This window comes from Anopheles nili, chromosome 2 (assembly GCF_943737925.1).
Source record: "Anopheles nili chromosome 2, idAnoNiliSN_F5_01, whole genome shotgun sequence".
Taxonomy (NCBI): domain Eukaryota; kingdom Metazoa; phylum Arthropoda; class Insecta; order Diptera; family Culicidae; genus Anopheles; species Anopheles nili.
Genome location: NC_071291.1, coordinates 35,607,294 through 35,626,610, shown reverse-complemented (window position 1 = coordinate 35,626,610; position 19,317 = coordinate 35,607,294). Strand labels below are relative to the sequence as shown.

The following is a 19,317-nucleotide window of genomic DNA, read 5'->3' as shown; positions in this document are numbered from 1 at the left end:
TCGTTAGACATGAATATTTGTTCCGATTGCCCCCCAAAGTGGAACGAACGTGTTCCGTGTGCCCTTCTGCGCTGAATGGGAATAAATTAGGCACATCGGCAGGCGCGCGCGCGCGCCACAGGCGAGAATAGAGAACTGTCTCGACACTTTTCGACACGTTTCACAACGGGCGTTTCAATCGGGCGCACACAAATCGGAGATCCTCGTGATGGACTGGCGTTTTCCCAAGACTTCAGTCCTTAGACAGGTACGCAACCTCTCGCTCGTATCAATAGCACCGATCTGCGTGTCATCTCGACGCCGTTTCGTGATGCGTCCCATTTTGGGGCCCCCTTTTTTTACGGACAGTCTGTTGCGTTTGCGTTTGCAACGAGCGGGAATGAATATTATGCGCGCCGATCAGACGATGGAGTTGAACGCACGGGAAGCGAAGACAAAAAAAAACGCACCATCGCAGGATGGAATTCATAAATTTACCCAATCACACTTCACTTCGGGCGGCAAAGCATCGATACCCGGGCGCAATCATTTCGCGCTTCCGTGGTGCGATTTGAAATCATGTCAAAATTCGTGCCGCTCGAAGTCGTGGTTGAGCAAACAAACGATCAAACGAACGAAAAAAGAAAAGACTAGCCCTTTTCGTCCTGCATCAACCCGAAACCGGCCACAATTTGCTTGTCACGGCGTGGAAGATCACCGGCCCAGGCGATCGGTTTGAGAACGATCGGATGAAATATTTGCCAACGTGTCTCATGAAAATTCCCACCCGCCCGGAAAGCGCACTGTCCTTCGTTGGGCAGCAGCAAAAGCACAGCACACAGCACACAAACACAAAAAAAAAAAACCCCAAGCAGTCGTCGAATTGTTCTCGCATAACTTCGCGACATCCGCGATCGGTTGCGCCTGCGGTTTCACGCCTTTCGAGTGGCTCTGGAAATAGGAAACCGAATCCCAACCGTACCGGGAGCCCGCGCGAACTTTGTCTCGTTCGTTAGCGCGATGATAAATGGACTGCGATTGACTGCCGGTTGCCGGTTGGCGCAAGTTGGCTTTATTCGTCAGTTGCTGGCCTTCTTTTTTTTCTTTTTTGAGTGTGTGTGCGCGCTCGTCTGCAGGTGCTTGCCTTTCGATCCCTTTGCTGCAATAATGCTTCAGTCGCACAGGATCGTCACGCAGGATCGCACACCACGAGCACCTCGGCTTCCGGCGATCGTCGATAGCGATCATAAGCTCGGATGATGATCATCTCGGAGTGAGCAAAACAACAGCAACAAAAAAATTCCCCATTCGTACGTATGCTTCACCCCCCGAGAGGACGCTATCGGAGGACGCTGTCTCGTTAACAATAAACCCTATCGCTTACACATGTATTATGTGCGATGAGATCGATTCCGATCGCGGGCGCTGATCGCCGTGCGGTGCGTGGTATGTCGTTTTTTTTTGTTTGCTTTCGTTCGTTCCAACCTCGCACCGAGCCGCGGAGAAATCGCATCATAAATGTTGATGCATAATTCTTCCCGCTCCAAACCACCGAGGCCTCATCCGCACGACCCGCGGAGTGACATCAAAAATTCATCTCGTTGCAATGGCGGCCCGCAGAAGTGTTGTTATCATTGTTACCTTTGCAGCCTGCTTCATCGGCGGCCCTCCATTTCGCGGTTTTTCGTGGTCCTTCGCCGAGGCCAAAAGGGCCAAGTTCTCTCGCGAGGCGTCACCAACCGCGGCGTCGGCGGTCAGTTATTTAATTTATTATTTATTTATTACATTTCGTATGATTCGCGCGACGTGCATTGTTGTGCAGTCGGGCGTTCGTTGAGCGAGCGCGTGCGCTTGTGTGTGTCGCAAGGAGATTTTCCGTTTTTCTTCCACCCCGGACGCTTGTAGCGCTTTCACGGCGTGCGTTTGTCTTATCTGTTTGTTTTACTTTTTCGTGAGCAAGCGTTCGGTTTTTTTTTTCTCCTTGGTGTTGTTCCCCGGTGCGATGGTTTTGTGCCGCGATTATGCTCGGCTTTGTATGAATTGTGTGTCGGTTTGTCATTTCTGTTGTTTCCATCGTTCCGTTTTTCGCGTAATGTTTGCCCAGTTCCCTTTAGCGAGCCGTTTTGGCCTGTGTGGTCCGCGAGTCGCACTGTCTGTGCCGATTTATGGCAGCCAATGGAGCGGCCACAGCAGCCGCAGCGTCGCCGGAGGCTTCCTGGAAGCCGCCCCGTGGGCTCGCAGGAGTGTTGACAAAGCCGCCGTTCCCGCGCGCAAATCCGCGAGCCTTTTTCGCGCCACTCCATTCCCGGTGGCGTCCTGGTCGCTAGACCTCCTGGAATTCTTGAATTTATTACATTATGATTTCTCGTTCGGCGTGGTTGCCTTGCTTTTTTTCTTTGCTTCTTTCGCTCTGCTCCTTCAAGCTACGCAGGACTCGCGATGCCGCCCGGTGCCTCGGTGGATGCTGCGCGGGTCGCAGATTTATTGATTTTATTTATGAATTATTAAAATCCAATAAATAATGGAGTGCAAAGCGGTCCGCGAGCGCCGGACGACGGGATGGAAGTGGGATGAAAAGCGGTCCTGTCCATTGACAACGATTCGCGAACACCGATCGGCTGGCTGAACGATCGACCGATCGGCCGTTTTATGAGGGTTTATTTGATGTGTTTGGCCGGTTTTGGGGCCGATCGCTTCTCGTTCCCTTGGCGAGTTGCAACTTGTTAAAATGGAAAAGCGGGAACGCCTGTCGTGGCCGCAATTTTGATTGATGCGATCGCACCGATCGCCTGCAGCTGATAGCCGCCGTGGACGGTGCAATTGACTGATTTGAATTGAATTAGATTTATGCACCTATCACTCTATCGGCGAGGGCGCTGTTCGGCACGCTGTTTGTCACCTGTGGACAAACTGCCAAAGGTTCGATCGTAATTGTTGGAAAACGTCCGGTATGGGAAATCATTTGAGGGAAATTCCTACTTGGCTTACATTTCGATAATCGAATTAACTGCCGTTGTCGAATTAAGTTTTTCACTTCCAACCCACAGGGCCAGCTGACGGGCACTACTTCCGGTTGGATGATTCAGCACCCTCGACAGTGTTCCAGTTGAAAACGGCTGTCCGTAACTGGCGCATGACAAAAAAGCGCTCAATCTCCAAGCACGAAAAAAAAAACACCCAATAATTGGAAAACGAAACCCTGCTTCGGATTGCGGATGAGCAAACAAACGAGCGGATTGATGCTCGAGCGCAATTTACAGCCGCCGGGGTCCAAGTGGGTAATGGGCTGAGGATCACCCTCCAACGTCCGAACGAACGGGCGAACCCAAGATGGTACAATAATTGACGAATCTGGATGATTGGTTGCTGTCTAACAGTTAAATGCCGCTTCCCGGACGTGCATTGATCCTCGCGACGAGCCCTCACTGCCTCGATGATCGGTACCGAACCTGCCAGCGAAGGGCTAGCACGAGGTGCGAACGATGGTAAACCGCAAACTTCACCCCAGCAAACACCACAAATTACGAACCTCGCTCCCGAAAGCCGTAGCCAAGAGAAAAGCTGGTCCAACATGCGTCAGTCAATTATTTAATAGCACTTAACTACGGTGAAAGGTACGAACGGCCCGGAAAAGACGTCTTCATTTCGGGCAGAATTGGAGCAAAACCCATCCCTGCCCTGAGCCGGGTTCTTGCTCGTCGTAATCAAATTAGCTTCGAATTCGAATCAAAACCGCGATGAATGAAATTCTTTCGCGCCACCACCGGCAGGCAGGAATTTCCATTGACGAACGCACGGCGTGGCGTACGGATTGAAGCGTGCGCGCGCCAGCCCGTTTTCGGAAGAGCCCATTTAATCGTCTTACAATTTAAATCAATTACCGCCTCAAATCAGGCTCAATTATCACATCGAGCTTTTTGGGGGCTCCAGCTCCCAACGCGCAACGTAACCGCAACTGCAGCCACCGCGGCCCGGTTGAGGGAATTTTTCATCTCAGATTCATTCATAAGTAGCTTATAATAATAGCAATAATCTCCCGGGGATTGGAGGGAAGCCCGGGCGCGAAAAGGCGAGCCACCGAGAAATGCGCCACGACATGAGCGATACGATAATGATGAATAATTATCATTTGCTCGCTCACCGTTGCGTTCGGGCGAAGATTTCGACCGATTCCGGTGCCCATGATGCCTTTCGGTTGCCCTTTTTTTTGTATTTCTCTCTCTCTCTCTCTCTCACTCTACGCGAACCCAACCAGAGCCTTTGAATGGGCCAGCCTCCCGTGTACGTACAGGTGGAGGTGAATTCCGTTCGCGTTATTCCGGTACGCTTCTTTTTTTTGTTGGTTTTTTTGTACGCTCTCGCTCCTTCGTCAGCCTTTTCCACGACCGGGTGGCGTGTGTCTCACGTGATAATCACTTTAATCAGCTTGATTTCATCGCGATCGAATCGGGTTTGATTTATTTTATTTTATTTCTTCTCTCCCTCTCTCGGCGAACTCCACGGCGCCTGCGTGCTCCATCGGTTCGGTCGTTCTTATTGGCTTTTTTTTTTCTTCTTCTGTGTTTTGTGCCTTTTTCCCGCTTCCATTTCCCATTGCTCCAGCGCGAAGGCTCCCGGAGCGAGGGAGCCCCACGCGAGTGCATCGCAAGGCAAAAGGGCGCCCGGACGGAAGCGGACCCACAATTCAGACATCACATCAACATAACAACAGGAGGATGTCGTTTGTTCATAAGCATAAATAATCCATTCGGCGCCCCCTAGTGGAGCAGAACGAAATGAACACCACCCGTGGCCGTTTAATGCTCCGCGGTTCGCTTGTTAATTCCGGCTGCCCGCTCCGAAACATGCTCCACCGTCATCATCATCATCATCATCATCGTCATCGACAATCGTTTGGCGTTCTATCGGCTGTCGGGAGATGGAAACGTTCCTTCCGCTGGTCATAAATTGGCCAGCACTGGCGCTTTGCTGGTTCTCGTTAGTGTGCGAACGGTCGCCCTGGGTGCCTTTTTGGTGTGCGTCTTGGTCACTGAATGGAGCGCTCCCGTTGAGCTTTCGTCCTTTTTTCCCCATTCCCGTGTCATTACGTTCGATTCTACCACCCAACCGAGGCATGCGCATTCCGCCAGTGGGTGGTGGAAAATCGCCCACACCGAAAATCGATTAAGGGAGCACTCCGAATCGAATCGAGGCTCTCGCAACGCCAGCAGGTGACCTTTTCCGGTGATAAATCCATTACGACACAATGCATCAAACCTTGGGCGCTTGAGCTTGTGGAACGAGACAAAATGGCTCACCTAACGGCTGGAAAACCGGACCCCACCCGGAGTCCGGCGATGTAACGCAAGGGCCCTTAAAGTTATCTAATTAAACAATAACTCGCCCGCTTGCTCACGGGTACGGGTGCGTTTCGCAACAAAGCGCACCCACAAAAGGGCGCAAGGGAATTCGGTGCAGCCTAACATTACAACACACACACACCCTCCTAGCGGATGGATGGTCCGGTCGGAGTTGCACGGCTCCCTCGAGCGAAAAGTGCCATTTGGGTACGATGGGCTCGTTGTTTCGGAGTCCGGTTTTTGCGAAACACCTCACCTGGCCCAGGCAAAGAGCGCAAACATTTTCGCGATTGCCACGGCCCAGCATGTCCCCAGGCGGAATGGGAAACCATTGGGCTGGCATTAAGTAATGAAGCCTCAATAATAGACCGAACGACCAGCCCCCAGGCCAATGTGAGTGTGTGGCAACTTCCGTCGCGTTGAGGTGCGCCCGTTGGAAGTGCAACTTTCGGAATGCACCCGGCCAAATGCATCGCATGCGGCGCAAAAATCAAACACCTCACCAAACATTTATTATAATTAATCGCACGCAACTCGGGACTCGGGGCTCGCACTGCATTTGGAGCGAATCTAAACGGTGTGGGGGCTTGCGCTCGGATGCAACCGGTTGGGTTGCGTTATGCAACCGTGCGGTTGCATTACAAATCCCCCAATCCCAGACAGGGGCACTTTCATTTCACGGCAAAATGACCCCCGCGTCATCGGGTCCGTGGAAGGTGTGAAATGGCGTGTCGATCGGTTCCAACCCGTAAACGCCCTGAACGTCGTTTAGCCCTGATTATCCCTTCGTTCGAAGGGCGCACGTGGTCTGTAGCTGCAAGCTGAGTAACCCGAAACCGATCGGACCTGGACGCGGCGTAAATGGACCGATTAAGTGGAAAAAAAGGGGATAGCCGCGCGTAAAAGGCCACTCATTACCGGTGGAACGAACGCCGGCAAGACACGTGTTGATGTCGATTAGGTGACCGCGTAATCGGTGGCCAAGCTTCTACGGGTAATGAGCGGGATAAGATTACCGGTCCGGTTCGGTTGGGCGAAATCAGGAAGCGAAACTATCGTTGAAGACTTCACGAGCTTGGGAGGAAATGGAAAAATGGAAGCCATACCATGCGTCCTGGTACGTTGGTTTGAATGGAATAATTTGTAGTGCCTTAGCCCTCTCTCTCTCTCTCTGAAACCCCGACGATCGTTTCACCCACAAGGCCACACAGCGAGCACATAACAATTGAGACCCGCGAGCTGTGCATTGACAATTGCGCCTTATGATTGCTGGATGCATCTCCACCGGTTGCGTGCGTAAGGGCCACTACGTATGGGTGGCACCCGAGAGCGAGAGGGTGCACATTTTCTGTTCTGCGTACTGTTCACGTCACGCAAGCGAGAAACCTAGACGCACAAACCCACGCTCAGCACGGCACAAAACCCCAACATTAAGCAATAAACATCTGTGTGTTATTATAAAATAAATACCCAAAATGAAGCTAATAAAATAATGGCCATGGGCGAGAGGTTCCCGTGTCGATGGTTCGTTGCCTGTTTTGCACACGCGCAGTAGTTGCACACATACAGAGGCACTTTTGCAGCCACGCGGGAGGTCACACGCATTGGCGCGCGCGAAGTGCATCCCCGCTAGCGGTGCATTTGTGCACGCGTGCATTCGACGGGTTCGAGGTTCGCACCATGTGATGCGGCTACCAATTGGTGGTTGGCGGTTGGGGCGTGTGTGTTTGGTCGTGGTCAAGCGCCACACGTCCTCGGAAGCGGCACTGCACACTGCACAAAACTGCATTCTTTCGCGGTCGGGCCGCGTGCGGGCGAGCGCTTCGTCACAGTATTATGTAAATATTTAATGAATTAATTGAGCGCCAGACATCTCGAGATTATGCTGCTGTCGCTTTGTCGGTTTCGGTTGGTTCAGTATCGGCGTGGCCTCGTTTTCTTCTTCTTCTTCTTCTTCTTCTTCTTTGGCCCTATGCGCCAACACCGAGACGCCACGAACCGCACGAAACTAATTAAGGAAGATGAAAAATGAGCGCTCGCGCGCGCTGCCACTTCAAAGGCCAGTTGGTTCTTTTTTTTCTTCGCTCCTGTCCTGCCAATTTGCCGCACACATTCCGAGGAAATGGGACTGATGCACCGCCCTGCCGGGCGGCCCTCCGATTAACCCTTCCAGCGCCTGGCCCCGTGGTGTGAAATTTCATCCGAAAGGGTTCATCGAAACGGCCGATGGAGCCGCTTTCTGGCAGGGCTTCCGAAATTTCCCGGAATCGCTCGTTTGATGTTTGCGGTGCGATGGGTTTTCCGCCCACCGGCCTGGTCCGGGTGGAAAGTTTTCAATTAATGGCTTTTTAATTCGTTTTTCCGCGAACCAACCAACGGCATTTGTCATTGGGCGAAATGCCAAACGCCAAACTGCGTGTCTGCGCGGATATTAAAATTCATCGCCAAACCGCCAATTGACACCTTCCGCGGCCGAGTGTGCGTGCGTGTGTGTGTCGCTCTTTTTTTTGCTCAGATTTCACACCGCAGGTTTCCGGCCGTGGTGCGGGATTTACTTTAAATTCGACAACCATCGTCACCTCACCGGGGAGGAGCACACGCGAGCACACGCGGAAAGCCACCCTCTTTCTAGCGCCCGCTAGGGCAACCGGGCTTGGGTCCCAAAAAGGGGCGGACAGGCGCAAGAATTATGAGCCCCACCATGGCTGGCGGCAAATTTATTCCGCTGGACAGTTTGCGCGTCGCGAAAGTAAACGTAGAAGAAAAAAAAAACTGGGGAAAAATGGACGCTCGCTAGAAGGGCCTCAGAGCCACGGGCTCGGTACGCGAGGCCAATAATAAATTATTGATAAGTTATGAGAACCTCCCGGCGTGGTCCGTGCGTGCGTGTGAAGCGCGACGGCGGGACGTTTCGATGGTAGATTTCGCAGGGCTTTTTTTTTTTTTTATTCTTCCTTTAAAACCCCGTTCCATCCAGCCGTGTAGCAAGGTACAAGCTTCCATTCGCGAAAGAAAAAACACACGCGAGAAGCAAAAAAAAAACCAAACCACAGCAAACTTTCGGTGACTTATGGGCTTTTCTTGCCCCAGCCCCCAGGCCACAATGGCCCTCCTGCACGCTGTGACATCTCGTAGGTGCCAAATATTACAACTTGCCAAAGCCGGAGCCCTCGATGGGCAGCCGAGAAGAGGACGAAAAAAAAAAAGGTAAAATAAACCACAACAACGAGCGAACGCTCCTTCCCAGGGACCCACGCGGGCTTGCGTATTCATTACGTGTGCTTGATTTATGAATTATGTTTCTTCTCTGCATTATTACCTTTACCCTTACGCCCCCCTTTTCGTCCGTGCGTCCGTTCTTCCTTCCTGAGGCACACAAAACCGCGAAGGTGCGAATGGACCGCTCGCCCAAACATGAAATCCATCCGACGGGGCCTTTCGTCGGCAGATTTCGTCTACTGATTGGGCGGCGATGGGGATAGCGTACACGACAACAGAAGGCACAAGCGTACGCACACACACGAAGGAATGATCCCCACATCACCCTTGGCCGCTGGGATGGAGAAGCGTGAGAAAACCGTATGGAAATGGCACCCGAACCTGACAAAAAACTCCCAAAATTTGGCTTCGGAAGTCGGCTGCATGTCAATGACTTGATTCTACAAAATGGCGTCGCTACCCGGGTTTCTCGGGTTCCGCAGGTCCTTCCGCGTCGATTGTGTCCTCGGCTCAGTTCCACACCAAACGATGCATCGCCCGATGGCTCGTAATGAACGGCGTAAATAATAATAACCACACAAACGATTCGAAACGGCAAAACGATTCGAAATCTGGCCAACCGAGCTGGCATTAAGTGCGAGAGCTCAGAGAAGCAGAAATAACGATAAATTTCTCAATATAATACGATCGCAGCATGAAGCCCTCTTGGCCCACGGGGCGGGCCAAAAAGGCGCCCTCTGTTTGCGCTCGAGCGCCCACCACGAAAAAGGGTTGACAGAAGTGACCCTGTCCCGGGTCCCGGTGTCCAGTGGCTGGTGACTGGCTTTCGTAGCACCTGGTGGGGTTCGCACAATTGGGGGTCCTCCCGATGGTGGAAATCCAAAACTCGCAACCACCCGAAAGGGGCCTCTCGCGAGTTCGTAAAGCTTTCCACAGTGCGCACTAATTTATTATTCGCGTTCGAAACCAGACGGGCCTTGGCCACTCGCGGTGCGCGCACAATGGCGTCCTGGGGTTGGTTTTTTTTTTGCTTTGCTTTGCTTTCGGGGGCACGAGATGGCTCTCGCAAATGGATCCGGTGACCACGCGTCATCAGCCATCGGGTACGATGTGTCAATTGCTCGAAAAATGACGCACGTTAATGGCCGAACGTTCGCCCTCACCCCAAGCAGCACTTGGGAAAGCGCGTTCCCGGACTGCCATTGTTCCCAGGTGTTGGAACCCTTTTTATTTGTGTTGCTTTCGTAAGGAGACGCTTTCCTGCGCGTCCTTTGACACCACCGGCACCATTGTTCGTGGGTTTGGAAAGCGACTGGCGACGCGTTGGTCCACGGTCAGGATCATCCCAGCGCAAGCGAAAGGATTCGGCAGCGCTGTGCGGTCGCACCGGAATTCCAATTTTCAATGATTTATTCCACCCGACGGTCGCTTGGTGGCGTGGTCGACTGCGCTGCTACCAAACGGTGCATTGTTCCGGTTGCGACAACATTTCTCAAGCGTCACACTTACGCGCGTTTTGTCATTGAAATTGGATACAGCTTTTGTTCGTCAAAAGGGCTAGTTCGTCGGGTCGGTCTCTGTTCGTTTTTTTTATCCTTCTTTGCCCAACTGCCTCACGCGAAGATGTTTTGGGACGGCGTATTGATCCGGGCGCATAGAAACGCATGTGATGTTTTTGGGTGCTTTTGTCACCCGGGCATCGGAACGCTCACCTTTTGGCACGAAACCTATTGAATGGTGTCAGCTGAATGGAAGACGCGCATTTGCGTCTGTTTATGCCACCTCACTTATCTGATCACATCAGGGGTGCAACCTTTGCCGGGAACCGTTTTCCTAGGAAAGCCCTAGCCCTGTGTAATGCTCTCAAGTCACCCACGAAAAAAGGGACACCACCACCAAAGGAAAGCCCTAAATTAAGCCCAGCGCCGACAGCTTTAGAGCCTCGTAGCCACCCCTGCCGGTGGTTGGTGAAATTAAATTAATTTTTCCACACGCCACACGCGGCCCCGAGGCGGTAATCACTTCCGCGCGCACAATTTGTTCTTGCGCCCGGCTAATCTAAATCAGCACCCCGGTTCACGGTATCGCGATAAGCTGGTTTACCGAAAAATTTTCCTCGGACTCGCGCAAAAAGGGACTTTGTTTTGTGTTTTTTTTTTTCCGAGTCCCGCCCCATCCGTTTCGAGCTATTTTTTGGCCAGCTGGTCTCCCGGGTGCTGCCCCGAAGCGCATGGAGAAGATAGAAAATGGTGCACCAATTTTTCCACCCCATACCGTGTACGGTGGAGTTTTCCGACCAAAAGCAAGTTGAAGAAGTTGCAGGAGCGAACGACAAACGCAAGTACGGAGTGAGAGCAGCAACAAAAAAAAGAAAAGAAATGAAATACTCAACCTAATGCCTACAACCACTTTAGCCTTATCTCGGGCAGCATCGGGAATTGGATGTAATGATTATTTATAATAATCATTTTACATAATTACAACCAATTTCACCTGCACACCCGGCACACGGTTACACGCTCCCGGGCCTCCTTGGGCACTCGGTTCGGCTTCCTCTGGCTGGCAGACGGCACCGGAAGACTTTTCTCCATTTTCGGAAGCATTTTCGGCTGGGGCATTGCTTTTCTTTTTTCTCGCCCGTTCCGGGTTCGCTTCCATTTCGTCCTAAATTCTCACTTCCTCCTTCTCAACACGCTGACACGGCCCGCGGGCGATGGCTTAACGAAACGTCCCCGTTACGGCGGTGTGAGTGATGAGTTCATTTCGAGCCCACAATTCGCTGTCGCACGCGCCAAGGCTCCATTTTCAGCATGCCATCCGCCTCTGCGGGGCGTGCGAAGAAGCCGAACACGGAAAATCTAATCAACTACCACACCCCGAGATTACCTGCGCTGCAATGAGCCCGCGCCGCGTAATAAGACCCAAGGAAATGGGCCACGGAAACCGAATCCCGGTGGTGATCCTGCGAGCAACAGAACGCGGACGAACGTGGCAAACAACAGCAACAACAACAAAATAAAGGTAAAAGAAAAAACGGAACGGAACGTTATTAAAATGATAATCATACCGGGCCGAAAATGTAAAGCACGAACGGAATAAATGAGCTGGCCCGGTCCAGGCTCAGTTTAATCGGTTGTGGACGATGGAAAAGGAACGAAAGCACTCTCCAGAGTAAAAAAAAAGAATAAAAAGAAGATAGAAAACACGAGAAAAAAAAACACGCGCCCCAAAACACGACGATCGTGTTTACAACGGCGAAGGAGAGTGCGCGAGTACGATTTACCTCGCGCGTGTTTGTTGCTTGTTTTATAACTTCATACTTCTGCAACTCGCGTCTGCGTGTTGGTGTCGAGTAGGCTTGTGTTAGCCCGCGACACCAGACGCCCCAGAAGCAGCAACAGCAGCAGCAGCTGGGATGAAATATGCAAATTTCCACCCGGCTCAAGTCGCGTTTTTCTCCAGCATCCTTCCGGCGATCGAACGGCGCCAAACGAATGGAGCGCACCAAACGTGCAGCATTAAATCCTAGCACACATCCGGGGGCGAATCCCGGGCGAAAATTAACAACCGAAACCCATCGCCCTTTCCACAAGGGCCTTCTTAAAAGCGGAGCCCACGGCGTCTCTGCTCGTTGGTTGTGCATTTGCATTCCGTTCCGTCCCACTTTGTGGTGCAAAAATCGCGAACGAATCTCGCATTACCGGTTCTGCGCCATCGCTCCGAGCGGTGCATCACTTGCGGTCTCCTTTTCTCTTCCAGCTTTGCTGTGGGTCCATGCAAAAAAAGGGCCACAATGTCCGAAATGGTCAAAACAAAACGGACAGCACACCGAGGCTTCGAGTCAGGTACGGCGTGAAGCTGCCATCCCGTCCAGGTACCACGGTGCCAGCCTTCACCGGCTCAGCTGATCCTTTGGTTTGCAATCCTTCCAAAAAAAAAAAAGTATCCCAACCCGCACGGATCAAATCCACAACCGGTAGTCGAGCGACCTGTCTGCAACCTTCTCGAATAGACCAACGGTTAGGAACGGTTCGAGATGACCCAGACGAGTGGCGCCAGCACACCGGGATGCAAGCTTCCTTTGCGGGGCTTAATTGCGAAGCTTAGCCCGTTGTCCGGGTGTTGTCCGGGTGTTGTCCTGTGCTTGACTACCCGCGTGCCCAAAAGGGTCCCATCTACCGGTTAAGAGATACATCCGATCTGATCCGGTGCGGATTATCTTACACCCAATGCCACTGGGCCAGGATGGAACTTGGGTGCTTCCGGTGCTCTACGGCTCTACGACATGCTGGTACATGGTTTTCAACGGGCTGAGCTTCGAATTTCGGCTTCATTAAAAGCTCATTAAACGACAGACCAATGTGCACATAGACATACACACGTGTGTACCAGGTTTACTATTCGCGCAAAATGTCCACTCGCACGTGTCAAATGCACTTTAGCAATACGCCTTTCACGTATTTCGATTTCGGTGGGTGGGTAGGATTTTTCTCGCTCAATACACGTTCACTTTTCCCGCGCTTTCAACCACCTACGCGACAGGAAGCTACGCCTGCTAGCATTTAGACATTAGAAGTGCCTTCCCTCGTTCGAACAGCTAATTTTTGTTCCAGCCGCACTAGGCGGATAGAGTTTTGTTCCTCCCCGGATTTGTTTTTACGGGCAGCGAGTGTTTCTCGAAATAAAATACCATCGATAGGAGCGAATTAACCGAAAATGGAACCCAAACCCCGGGGTTTACGACCCCGGTAGGGTTAATTAACGATCCACCCGTCGCAAGGACCCCAAGGAAGGGTTGATAAAACAAACAAACACAACAAAAAAAGCCCAACCAAAGCCAGTGCCTGTTGCTGACATGCGGCTCGTGGCAAACGAGAGGGCTCATCGTTAGGCGGCTGATTTTTATGAGCCATCTAAAGTGGTCGCAATCAATCGCGATAAATGTTGTCGATTCCTAGAACACCTCCAAACGATTATTGGCTTACGTGGCCACGCGGCCAAGCGGTTATGCTGATTGTGTCCCCTGGTAACTGAGAGCTTCCTGCTCGGTGGGTGAAACGGGAACACGCTCGTGGGCTCGTAAAATAAACACTGCGAGCTGTCGTTAAATGGTCGCCGAATCGAAGGTGGTTCGGTGTGTTTTTTTGTTTTGGGTTTAAAGAAAGTAAAATGCTCACTTCTTTAGAGGGTCTGTGCATAGATTCGGTTCCATCTCTTATTCGGCTCCTCGCGTTCGATTGGGAACATATTTTCCTTGGCTTTTGGGTGTCCTGTTGCAATCTCTCCGGTCGGTTGACCCGTTTCGGCGTCGTATTTCCAAGAAAATCCCACACACAAACCTTGGACGAAGGGAAAACCGCCTAAAGCCACATACCGAAAGCAAGCCAGCATAGCAGCATGCTGGTGTGGTTTTCCTCGAAACGAAAAAAAAAACCCCGCCAAAGCCGCAAGGGGCATGTTGTAACATAATTTGATTTTATTTAGCATGAGCTTGCAATTTCGAAACCGGCTCGCGGGAAGGACGCGTCTCGGTTGGCCGGCGCAGTGAACGGAATTTCGTTTTCAGAAGGCGCAGGCGACCAAACGGAGGAGTAAAATAAAAAAAGTAAAGGTGTACGCACTCGAAGACCCCGCTCAAGGTGGCTATCGTCCCGATCACCGCCACAGACGGGAGATCTGTCCCCCGATCGGTAGGGCCGAGTGGAGGAAAAACCTTTTAATGGATTAACCTGCGACCGGGCTGCGATCGGGCAGCGATCGGGCGGCGATCGGGCGGCGTTTCCCTTAATGGTTTCCCTCGCGGCTGGTTATATTTAGAGCACATCGCACATGCTTAACTAGAGAAGCGCGCACGATCGGCCGTTGCAGAGGGCGGAGAAACCACCCGAGATGATGGTCATTTTCTTCTCGACCACAACGAGCCTCGCGCGGAGCACACCGAACCCCGTGCAAAAGGAGCACTTATTTGTTTTAATGTGTTTATTAAGAAAAGCCTTCAATTTCGCCGTTCGCTTCGCCCCGTGCCGCACGATCGCTCGAAGGTGCGATCGCCGAAATGCGATCACCCGGCAAAAGCGGGTCGAAGGAAAAATCCTGCGAACCCGCGCGAGTGGCGGGTTTTGTTTGTGCCGACACCGACGCCGCCGACCTCGTCGAGAAGGAGCCCGAAAAGGCACGCAAACAGACAGCCGGGCGAGTGGCGCTCATGTGTTTTCGATCAGCTGCGAAATAGAAACAGAAGCCCTGCCTGGTAGCTGGAGCGCTAAATTGAATTATGACAGTTTGATTGTGTTTGGCCGCAGCCACCGCGATCGAGAAAGCACCCGGGGCTGAATGGCTGGATGGATGGATGGATGGGTTGGATCGATGGATGGATGGAAGGAATTTTAAGTGGCGCTGGCCCTTTGGCAGGACCTTAATGCGGTCGGGTCTGTTTGGGGTCGTGTTGGGCCGAAAAAAAAACGCGCCACAATCGCCACCAGACAAAAACCGGCTGGGGTTGCCGGCCGGGACTCGAACGTGGTAATTAGCTTCAATTAAGGCATCAAGCCGCGCGCCGAGATGACAGATTAATTTTTGCAGATTAATGCGCCGTGGCCGCGCACGGAAAGTAGCAATTAATTGCATACGCCCGCAATTGGAAGGCCTCCTTTTTTTTTTGTTTTCTGTTTCTTTGCTTTTGGAGGCGCGCTGCATTCGCCGGCTGAGTCTAGGGTTTGCAAGGGCGCCTTTTCTACCTTTCACGAATCGGCGACACTTTCTTCCGGGAGCGAGAGGCGTCTAGCGGCCTCATTATGTGACCGTCCGGAGGTTGATTAAGTTAGCGACAGCGGTGGTTTCGTAGCAAGGGCACGAAAAATACCACCGGACTCGGCTCCATTACGACGCGTTTCGTGAGGTCTCATCCAAGCTATTTGCGGACTCCAATGCGCTAAATTTTCATACAAATGTCCTTTTTCCACCACTGCTAAGAGCCACGGAGAGATGACAAAAAAAAAGCCATAAAAAGTCCAAAAAACCTCCGCTCGATAATAAAGCGATAGCGAGGCTCGACGGAGCTGCGTGACCTTGCGCCAGGTTTGTGGCTGGCCAAAACCCACGGAAGCACCCGAGCCCTCCGAAATGCTAATGCCGAAGCCTTCACCGTGCGTATCATGTTATCGATTATTTTATGATCCCACTCGGTGGACGTCTAGGGACCGCTAACAAGAGGAACAGACCACGCAGAACGGTGAGATATCAATCAATCACGAGCCTAGCCTGCTCGCGGACCTGTTGCAGGTGACACGTCGGGCTGCGTACCGTTCGTCCGTAAAGTCGTCGGGTGGTTGGTTGATTTGGTTTATCTTTTCCACGGGCCGGCTGGAACTGCTCCCCCGGAGGGATAGCAGAAGCCGTAAAACATTTACCACCTCCTAGGAACCATTAAATCGAGCCGAGGAAACAAATCGCCGAGTCCGATGCCTGGTGTGGAGCCTTTCGGTGGGCTCCTTTCTCGGCTTGCCTGGGGGGGCTTTCGAGACTCCCGAGGGTCCAGCTGGGCAGCAGCTAACGTTTTTTTTAATGTGCTCCCGCCTGGTAGCGGGAAGTAAATCAAATATTTAAATTCAAATCTCTCAAGAGAAGCGATCGAACGTGCCGGACGCTTGGGATGATTGTGATTGAAACGCGATCGTGATATTTATTGCGCATCAAAGCCAATCAAACGGTGGTCCGTTTTGCGCCCTCCCGTACGATGCCACACGAATATTTGGGCCTTTTGGGGCACAAAACGGCAATGATTTTGATGGGGGTTTTTTTTTTCTTGTTTGGTGCAGTAAAACAGCCAAAAAACAGCCAACACACAAACCGTTCTGGAAACGGCGTGTTCTAGGAAATGGTCGCTCCCAAATGGGAGGGATTAATTTTCATCGCTACTTCATTAATCGTACACTCGCTCTCTCTCTATCGCTGGGATCTAGTTTCCGAGCACCTCGAGGTGTCCTGCGGATGGCCATCCTGCCCTGCCATCGTCATCGTCGTGGGGCGAATCTCATCAACAGAAACTTTCGGGTCTCGCATTTCTTTTCCATTCAACGTGCCATCGACCAGCGACCAGCGATTAAGCATCTTTTAATTACACCCCGCACGGACGTGGGCTGCTTGCGTGGCATAGTTGCAAACCCTCATTCGGAGGTCAGTTGGCAATTTTCGCCTCCCTCCTGAGAAGCGAACATTGAACGAAAAAAAAAAAAACACAGAAAAACCCCAACATTGGGCGCAAGAAAAAAAAAACCCGCCCGAGAGCTCATTCCGTTTCCCAACGTCTGTGGGTGGGTGAGTGGGTGGTTGATTCACTCCTCCCATCCACCCACCCAGAGCCGCTCAATTGCATTCAGACACGGAACGAGCCGTCTTCGCATCGACATGCAACCGCGAATGCGCCAACCCGCGAAACGCAAAACTTCAACGTGCCGTCAAGCGGCGAACCTCTGTCTTGCGGGTTTGATAAACATCACAAAACGAGGAACCACCACCACGTCACGAGCGATCACGTACCAAGCGGCCAGTTAAGTAGGAAAGCTTGTCCCCGTCCGGTGACCCACGGGACCCCGTGCATTTGACAACGGCAAAAAACGGCCGAAAATACTTTCAATGATAAAGCAATTACCGGCGTATCTTGCGTAGCGCCGCCGCCGTCGTCATTCATCAAGCTCATGTTTTTTTTTTTTCACCCACCTCACGTCACACACAATGCCATCTTATCGCTACTGGCGGAAGGGGTTTCGTGCCCCCTCAATTTGGGCCGTATGTGGGTGGGTGTGTTTTTTGGCGTGCGATAATTACATTTCCGCGACGCGCTCGAGCGTCTCGACGTGCTCGGTTCTTGATGGAAATCTCAATTGCAGTTTGGCTGGCCGTTTCCCGTGCTCATCATGGAAAACTTACAGCACAACAACCCCCCCCCCCCTCCTTTCCAGTGCACTTAGCACACGCCCGGTTGGAGGGGGTAGCGAATAATTATTGTTAATTACTTTTTGGATGTAATTGAAATCGAAATAGCGGGCGCCTTTGGGACGTGCAGTCAACAATGTGTGTCTGGGTTTGTTGTCGAGTTTGCATTGAAACCGTGTTTTGCCACACTTACCGTGGGGTCCGTAGCTGGCCGGATAGTACCGCCGATGGGAGCCATTTTCCAGCGGGTAGAATGGGTTCATTTCCGAAGGATCGACCGCAGCCGTCTGATGGCCAAGGGCGGCCGATGTTCCGGGCGAGCCTCCGAGCCGCTGGTTGTCGTACCAGCTGCGCGCCTCGGCTGCCGACGTCATATCCATGGTGGCTGGTTTGATGCACAATCACACACACACGCACGCGCACACGCACGTACACACGCACACACACACTCAACGGAACTAGCTCGCGGGCACCGAGCTTTCGCGCACTCTTGAACCAGACGGTTTAAACCAACCAACCGGCGGCTGCAGAATGTCCTGATCGGTTCGGTGTGTCCTTTTTGTGTGTCCTTGCACTATGACGGTCCTTGGCGATGAAAGGTCCAGTTCCTTAGAGTCAGTTTGAGACGTGCTTTCCAAGGATCATCATCATCATCATCACGATGGCTTGCTGGGGCAAATGGTTCAACAGCTCAGCTCCTCGGTTGGCGCGTGTTCGGAGCATTCAGTCACTCCGGACGACATGTCACCGGCACACGTACACACGACACGCACACATACGCCCCACGCAAAGATACGGACCAGTCGCCCTCACTCGGTGGTCGTAAATTATACCCAAATTTCGCTGCTCATTCGCCGAAACAAATTGTTTCCTCTCGCGATCGCGCGTTTGGCCCGATTTTTTCCGCCGTGGAAAACCGGCCGAAGGGGGTTGGCGTGAGGACTCAGTTTGATCGGTATGTTCACCGTCGTCAACGTCGCGGGTGCGTATCTGTGCTTGGGAGAGAAAGAGAACGAGAACGGGATAGAGAAAAGCAAATGAAAAAAACAAAACTATCATTAACCCAGCAATCAGCGGGGTAAATAAGCTGGAAAATTGAAGCTGAAATGAAACCCAAAAACAAAACAACCCGCCAGATCACGGGATCGCGCGGAGCTTCCTCACACACGCGGGCACACACACACACATACACACACATGCACGATCCAGTCCCAGGTGCAACCTGTGGCCCACAATGCGCTTTGGCTGGAGCCTTATCGCGCCCGAGTTGCAGGATCGCTATCGGTACCATTTTTTGTTTTTCGCGGGTTACCGATAAGGAGCCTTTCCACCAAGGCTACGAGTGTGTGTGTGGAGCGATTTTCTATCTCACTCTCGCCACTGGGGTTGCTATCGCGGCATGTAAGTGCCCATGATAGCGCACAGTCGCCATTGTCTAGCGACGAGACCCGCCGTTTGTTTCACGTAATTTGTGACATTCGAAACGATGTCCACGTCTCGTCAATCGGCATCGACTATCCTTTTTTATTGGAGCCGGGAAGGGGTGCCAAAATGCCTAGGTGCCAAATGGGAAAAATGGCTGGCGCCACTGAAACGACAATGGTGTTTCCGAAAGGGCTCATGAAGGGCCAGAACGGCTCAACGGTTCAACAAAAAAGCGATAAGTACCCGGGGATCAGCACAAGAACGCGTAAAATACACCATTCACTGTCGATGCGCAAGAACCTCGAGCAAGCAGCAGAAGCAACAACAACGAAACAAAAAATGGCGGAACACGAACCCCCCCCCCCCCCCCGGGTGGAAAGGAAAAACAAGCCAACGACAAACGGATCGATTCCATCCGGGC

General features: G+C 52.2%; 1 protein-coding gene across 1 annotated transcript in view; it reads right to left on the bottom strand.

The window, feature by feature from the left end:
• Positions 1–17,851, bottom strand: part of LOC128721968 (endothelial transcription factor GATA-2) — a 71,607-nt gene extending 53,756 nt beyond the window's left edge. The window contains exon 1 of the mRNA XM_053815778.1: positions 17,665–17,851. Coding sequence (XP_053671753.1) covers positions 17,665–17,851 — 187 coding nt within the window. The remainder of the gene's footprint in view (positions 1–17,664) is intronic.
• Positions 17,852–19,317: the final 1,466 nt, after the last annotated feature.